The 7,657-nt window shown below is 54.8% G+C and overlaps 1 protein-coding gene across 1 annotated transcript in view; it reads right to left on the bottom strand.

Annotated features, from left to right (window-relative positions):
• Positions 1-5,105: 5,105 nt before the first annotated feature.
• The window catches only part of MYO18B (myosin XVIIIB), a 138,885-nt gene continuing 136,333 nt past the window's right edge, over positions 5,106-7,657 (bottom strand). The window contains 2 exon segments of the mRNA XM_025199576.1: positions 5,106-5,285; positions 6,988-7,657. The exon segment at positions 6,988-7,657 is cut by the window's right edge and continues 30 nt beyond it. Of these exon segments, the coding sequence (XP_025055361.1) occupies positions 6,989-7,657 (669 nt within the window). The 3' untranslated portion in view covers positions 5,106-5,285; position 6,988.

The following is a 7,657-nucleotide window of genomic DNA, read 5'->3' as shown; positions in this document are numbered from 1 at the left end:
TGTACCTCACTAGGCAGTATTTACGGCGAGCTCGAGCCCTATGACAGATCAGCTCTTTCAGACAGGCCCATCCGCATAGATCTTCGGCCGTGTCCGGGTGTTTCAAGGGCACGACGCGCCGTGGACGCGGGCTGGAAAGTTCCAGCCTGAACATCATTTTTCCGCCGGCTCGCTGTTAGAAGATGGGCAAAGTGGTTTCAAATGACAGAGCAATTTCCTTTGTGTTCTGCAAAGCCAGAAGGAAAAAAAAAAAACACCCAGAGGTTGTATGTGCTGCTCCAAGCTGCTTTCCCTTTGCAAATGTAAATATTAACAGCTTAACTTGCAGCAAATCCATTGCAGGAGCATGCTGTATTAATTCCCGATACAAAGCTCAGTGTCTAAAGAGTCACGCTCTGCAACAGCCGCCGCGTAATACGGACTGTCTGCAGGATTGTGAGATTAGCTCCTTGCATGGAGGGACTTTGAACATCAAAAGGGGGCTCGCGCGGAGGCCGGAACGGCCACGCTCCACAGCAGAGCGTGGTGAATATGCGAGGCAGGGGCAGGCGTCTCTGCCACGCGCACTGCAGGAGCATCCCCTCCGCGCCGGCCTCGCCTGCCCTGGCAGGCTAAACTAGAGCCTGGACCAAGCCTCACTTGGCCGTGTCTACACAGCTCCCCCATCCTGCAGAAAGGACGTGGACATGATGGAGAGAGTCTAACTGAGGGCAATGAAAATGGTTGTGGGCTGGGGGACAGGACGGGTGAGGAGAGGCTGAGGGAAATGGGCTGATCGAGTCTGCAGAAGAGAAGACTGAGGGGGATTGAATAGCAGCCTTCACCTCCCTGCAGGGGGGCTGCAAAGAGGATGGAGCTGGGCTGGTCTCAGTGGGGGCAGATGGCAGGACAAGGAGCAATGGGCTCCAGCTGCAGCAAGGGAAGTTGAGGTTGGATGTTAGGAAAAACTCTCTCACTAGGAGGGTGGTGAAGCAGTGGAGCAGGTGATCCAGAGAGGTGGAGGAGTCTCCATCCTTGGAGGTTTTGAAGACCTGGGTAGCCTTGTCCGGGATGATGTAGCTGGGGCTGGTCCTGCTTGGAGCAGGGGTTGGACTAGATGTGACCCCCTGAGCTCCCTCCCACCTGAATTTTCTATTATTCTAAGCAGCAATCACCCCATTTGGGACCCAGGCAGGGTGTCTCTGAGACAGCAAGGCAGACACCATCACTGAGGACTTATCAGACCTAGGCAGGCCCAGACAGCCATTAACGCTGGTTGGGAGAAGGACGAGCTGATGAGAGATTACTGCTAACAAAACATTTTTCTTCTTCTTCACACATTTGTGTGTGTGTGGGGGGGGGGTGCGTGCGCGCGCATAGTGTATATATGTATAGGCCAATGTATATATTAACGTGTGTGCACATATATATATATATATATATGCATGCACACACATAATAAAATGTATTATATTAATGTGTGTGCACACACGCACATACATATATATAGGTGTGCATGCACGCACACACATTAATATAATATTTTATATATATTTTATATGCATATATTGTGTGTGCATATATATGTGTGCATGTATACACACACACACACAAACACACATTAATATATACATTTTTTATATGCAGGGGGGGTGTGTGTGTGTGTGTGTACACACATGTTTTCTTTCTACCTGCGCACTGGTCATGGTTCCTCTCATTTTTGACCGCTGCATTCAAACCATTCATCATTGCATCTTGCTTATTCAGACATCAGAAATGTCCCAAATGAGGCCAAACTGGTTTCCATTTGGCCCATGCTCTTAGGCGCCCTTTGTCTTTGTGTTTTAAGGGCAAGACCAGAAGCAGGCTTTAGAAAGGCAGCTCCTCCGTTGGGATTAGCAGGATCGGGTCCCGCACTGCCCAAGCAGGGACCCGCCGAGCACGCTGGCATCCACGAGGCACACTGGCGACGAGGGCTCGTGCGAGCGCACGCTGCGGTGCTGGAGGCGGCGGCGGCAGGGAGAGACAGGCGTGCTGGAAGCAGAGCACAAGGAAAGGCAGCACAAAGTGAACAGAGGAAGACCCGGTGCTCGTGCCCTGGCCAACCACCATGTGCCCGGTTGGGCAGTCATCTCGACCCCACGCCGCCAGCTCCCTCCGGGCCCGTGCGCCCGTCCCTCCCCAGCACTAGTGCAGCGCACACTTAGCTTTGAAGACCCTGAGACAGCGGCACGTGCTTCGAGTTCGGGCCGTGATGAAGTGCTTGGCTGCGCTGGGGGTGTGACAGGGAGCCCGCCAGCCCGGCGGTGGGATAATGCGACAGGCTTCGAAGGGGAGTAAATGATTTCCCAGCCTGTGAACACTTATGAGCTCTCTCAGCCTTTGATTCCTGGTGAGTGATGTACCGCGCGGCGCTGGAGTCTCTCTGCCTTGACAAATGAAAGGACCGGTGGCAACAAGATAGAGTATTTTCTTCCCAGCCGTTAATAAAGGCAACGACGTGGGCAGCGGCATGCGCTCCTTCCCGCGGCCGTCACTGCACAGCTGGAGCTCCCGGGTCCCGACGGCTTCGGGGCCAGCTGCCTCCGACGGGGCTCGATGAACGCGGCGCCACCAAGGAAAGCTGCAACAAGGGAGGGGGATTCATGCAGGGCCCCATAGAAAACACACTGGGTCCACCAAAGAGAGCTCAGCACGTTCATCCGGTCACAGCCAAGCTCTGCCTCTTTCCCCCCACCCCTCCACTAGTATGCAAACGCTAAATATTACAAATTATCGGGATGCCTCCGTTACTCCTTTCGGATGGACCCAGGCCTGCCCCCCCCCCAAACCCTGGGGGGATGCCGTGGCATGGTTTGAGACGTGTGCACACGCGCGTGCAGAAGGCAAAGGAGCGGAAGGTAATTCGCACTGAAAAGTTGCATGACAGTTCCCTCCTCCCTGGTCTATTTTATGCCGACGCTGAATTTCATTAGGCAAAAGTCCTAGTCAAATAGACAGAGCTTGACACGTTCAGCACATTCGGCCTGTTTTCCCTTGTACTGCTATTTTTTTTCCCCAGGGAAAGATTCGATCTAAAACCCACGCAGACACTCAGGCTAGGGTGAAGGACAGACTACAAAGCCTTCTCTAATCCATAAGGCACAATCTGTGATTTTTTTATTTTTAATATGAGAGGCGAGACCGAGGGGGGACAGGCTCTTTTAAAAACCATTTCTCTTTGAGTTTGGTATTTTCCTGTACAGAGAGGCCTGAAAGGAAGACACATTTCATTTCATTTGTGAAGCTGCCAGGCCGATAATGATGGCGCTGTGTATTGTAGCCATCCGTTTTGTCAGCTTCAAGGGAAAGAAGGGATTTTTTTTTAAAAATAAAAACCAAAAAGGGCCACGCTTCCTTGACGGTGTTGCATGGAGGGCTCTGAAAGGATTGAATATGCCCATAGCAAACACTTTTAATGAAGAATTACACCGGGAATGCTTTGAATGCAGTTCGGTGCTGCTTTCCATGGTCAAGTGCATGCCTGCTAAACCGCTGAAGCGGTCGCAGTTGTGATACCCGCACACCCCAGATCGCAGGGGCCGTGTGTGGGCTCGCTCACATTTGGGACCTGCCACGAAGAGGATTTCCATCACATGCAACGGTCCCTCCGGCCTGGACCCGTCGCAGCTTGCTGTGTGTAGCTGCTCTTGCTGTCGGTCCGCAGCAATGCCCTGGGAAAGCGCGGGGGTCTGACTACAATGCACAACGAAGATCTGAATGTTTAAATAAGGAGGAATCATTAACGCGGCGGAATAGCTAATGCACGGAGGTGGGCTGGAGCCCCCGAGCTTTGCGTGGCTTGCACGCATCTCCGGCGCAGTAGTCGTGTGCTGCATGCGACACGCGCGCCGACGCGGCCCGCAAGGTCACCCTCAGAGCGCGAGTCCCTCACGTCCCCGTGTTGTCTCACCTGGGGATCTCAGCCGCGCGCTGCATCGCGGCGGACCCGCTGCCAAGTTCATCAGGCAGCGAGGAACTGCGACAGCCTGTGATTACTGCCCGTCATCTCCCCAAAGGACACGGGACACGCTGCCGCAGGACGTCTCAGCATCATGCAGGATGAAAACACCTCTCCCTTGGGCGGGAGGGCACTGGGACCAGACCCGAGGTCTCCCGGTGCCAACAACTCATGGGGTCCGGCAGAGACCCCCAGGCACGCATCGGCTCCAGTGCTGGGAGCACCGGATTATCTCGACAGGTCAGCAGGCCTGTTGCAGGATGCTGTCGTCCTATTTACAGAGAAAGCATCCCCCAGTAGGAGGGCAAACCGAGGAAAGAGATGGCAGGGCTCTCTCGTTAACAGTGGCATGCCTCTAATTAGAAGCAAGCTCACCAGCTGGCCCGTCCCTTCGCGCCCGGCTCCCCTTTTGGAAACAGGCACGTCACCGTGATGCCAAGACGTGCCTGAAAGGAGCCACGGACGCTTCCTGTCCTCCCTCCCGGAGCTGGCTGGGAGGCGGAAAGGCTTCGTGGACACGGTACGTCTCTCCGTGCCACGGTGGAGGAGAAGCCCGGCACGGCGGTTTTGCCGTCACCTGTGACAAAAAGAAACTGCCTCATATTGTAATGAGTTGCTTTAATTTAGAAATGCAGCAGGACGCGTAGGAAGACCCTCTCCCTCGTACCCCCCAAATACAAAAAAATGCTGAAAACTGCCAGCTCAATGCCCGAATCTAATACCATGGGAGGGGACTCATTATAATTCCCCCTCTCTGTATTTTCGAGCACGGCCAGTTCTGCAAAGGTGACACGGGAAAGGACTTGAGCAGCACCGCGTGCCACAAGCACCTTGTCCAACACAAGGGAGGGCTGCCTCTCTCGGGCAGCTGGCTTTTGACAAGGGAAAAGGCTTCTTGCTCCATGAAAGGCACAGCTCCTAAGACAAGGCATGAATACATTGGAAGCAAAAGCTCCCGAGAACTTTATTTCTTATCGCTCGAGCCCAGAAACTGAAGAAATACCCCAGGGAGGGGAGGGGAGGGGAGGGGAGGGGGCGCTTGCACCGACGTGGACTTCCCCCACAAAACATACGCGTTTTCAGCTGTTTTCAGCTCAAGGAAAGGAAAGCAGAGAAGAGGCTGAAGTCAAAGAAAGCAAATGTTTTATTCCGTATAAACCACTCCGAGGTCAGGCCACAGCTCCCCATCCTAGCGCCGGCTCTAGCTTTCTCTCTCATGTCATCGCGCCTTTGCTCCGGCCTCGCCGCGTGCTCCAGACAGGAGGGAGCCCACACAAGCCACGTCCGCATCTCCCCCTGCACATATCTGCAAAATGATAAAAGCTTCAAATCAGGACTCGGCTCCTGGAAACTACAAAATCAGAGGGAAACGGATGAAGTGTGCAGGGACGTGCCCCGTAATGTGGCGCTTTAGGGCTCCAGCTGCTCCTCCGAGGGGAACCATGGGCATTGCTGCCACCTCCCGCACTCACGGGCGGACTCGCGGTCCCCAGGCCTCGCTCACCCGTTGATAAGTGCTGGAGCAGTCGGTGCACCTACGCAGCAGCTGGCCAGATGCATGGCTGGTGCAGGCAGCAGCCCCCTTCTTGCCCAGGTTTGCCCGTCTCATGCTAACCCTGCTCTCGAGTCAAGGGAAACCTTCCCCTTGATCCAGTTCTTAGCAGCCCTCGCTTAGCTAATCATGCCCCAAGGCCTGGATTCGCCTGCCCGCTGCAGCTCCGACCAGCCCGTTTCCCCCGGGACCGTACCAGCGGTCCTGGAGTTCAAACAAACCAGGTAAGATATCCTCCGAGCCCCTTCACTGCGAGCTGGCCTCTCGGCCCGGCACTCTTCCTGCGGCCTTGCAACCCCCCAGTCTTGCAATTTGACCATGAGCGTGCTCGTGGCGTTGGTTTCTTTGTTTTTTGGGTTTTTTTTTTAAAAAGCACCAGTTCCTGGAGTCAGGTGAGAGAATCTCAGCTTTCAATTATGGAGCTTCGAGCCGTCTTGGTTAGGGAAGAAAAGACTGAAACCATGAACGCGCCTTTCCCTGGAGCAACATCCAGCCAAGCAACCCAGAAGGCACTACTCAAAACACCCACGGGACTTTTCAAAGGTCTCTCGTGAGACTCGTTCTTGCTGAACACGTGGGGCTGGCCATACGGGGGACCCCTCACCGGGCAATCAGCAGTTCCTCCATTTCCACGACTAGGTGTCCTCCCGCTCTCCGGTCCAGGACAGCGACAGGGTTTCTTGGCTGGTTGCTGTTCCTGGCTTTTATAGCTTACAGCGGCCGCTTACGACAGCTTATGAAAATAAAGGCTGGGGAAAAGTGGGACGTTTCATTATGCAAATGCTGCTTCCCATAAAGAAATGTTTTATTAACACATCCTCCTCTCTTGTGTTGGCTTCGTCGATTTGGTCACAGCTTGACATCCAATAAGTTCGTTTAAAGGCTGTGTTTTTACATAACGTTTGCTAATCTATTTTAAACACTTAATTACGGTTACGGCACATTCATTAGGGAGCTTGCTTGCAAACCTGGATGCTGGTAATAAATCCTCGTTCTCCAAGCGTCAGATGCGATATGAGAGTTGGATCCAAACGGGCGCTGGAGCTGTACGCTAGGAGTGGACTGGCGAGAAGCAGCCCGACCTCTCCGGAGGGGCTGGTTCTGGGCCAGGTCCTGCCTGTGCCTGATGCCGCCCTAGCTGTTCCCCCCTGCATCCCAGAAGGGATGGGCCAGGGCAGAGCCGTGGCCGCGGGCTGCTCCCGGAGAAGGAGCGGGGCGGTGGGGCAGGATGCTCTGCACCCAGCGCCGTGGAGCATGGAGCCTCCTGTCTGCTTCTGGCTGGAAAACACGGGGCACCGAGAGCTCAGAAATAGCCAGCCGTGCCGGTAAAAAGAAAGCCAAGCACAAGAAGCAGGTTCGGGTCACGGAGCTCGGCTTAAAGGCAGACCTGTAACCAAAAGCCTGGGTTAGGGGCAGCGGCTACACCTCTCCGGGGTTAGTAGGGCAGCACACTTACCTTAGTCTTTTCCTAGATATTTCATCATAATACTATTTACATCATCTTCTTTCCCTTCGGCTTCCAAGCGCTTGTCTTCTCCGGCACCGTGGAGGGCTGCTTTCCCAGCACACCCTTCGCCTTCTGCTCTTTGGCTCCTCGGCCGACTCTTGACACTGTCGGCACTCTTGCAAGACATAATCGAGCCCGAGGAGTCGTCAGAGTCGGAGAGGTTCCCGCGGACCCCTTTGGGGTTTGGGCTTTGCCTCGAGATGGTCTTTAGCTCAGAGGGGGCAGCACTGCCAGCTCCCACCTGGTCTTCGAAATGCACGCTCAGTGGCCTCTGGCTGTCTTTCCTGTCTCGAACCGGCCCGGAGAGGCTGCTCGGCGACGGGCTCTTTGGAATGGCTGGCAGGAAATCGTCAAAATCCACATTCGTTTTCCGCTCGTAGTTGAGAGTCGGGATTTTCCAGGCGAACAGATCTCCCTCCTTCCCTTCCTCCAGGGCATCGCCGAATCGCCTGCTCCGAAATACCAGGGGATCTTTCCCCAGGTCGGCATCGCTCGCTTCTTCTAACGAGGCCTCCAGGCGGCTTCTCCATGGCTTAATCCTCGCCGCGCCGAGCGCGTCTGCTCCTGCGGTCGGCGTGCTCAGCGGCAGGTAGGAATGATCGATATCCTGCAAGAGCGG

Source organism: Alligator sinensis, unplaced genomic scaffold (assembly GCF_000455745.1).
Source record: "Alligator sinensis unplaced genomic scaffold, ASM45574v1 scaffold628_2, whole genome shotgun sequence".
Taxonomy (NCBI): Eukaryota; Metazoa; Chordata; order Crocodylia; family Alligatoridae; genus Alligator; species Alligator sinensis.
This window is presented reverse-complemented; position numbering and strand designations above follow the sequence as displayed.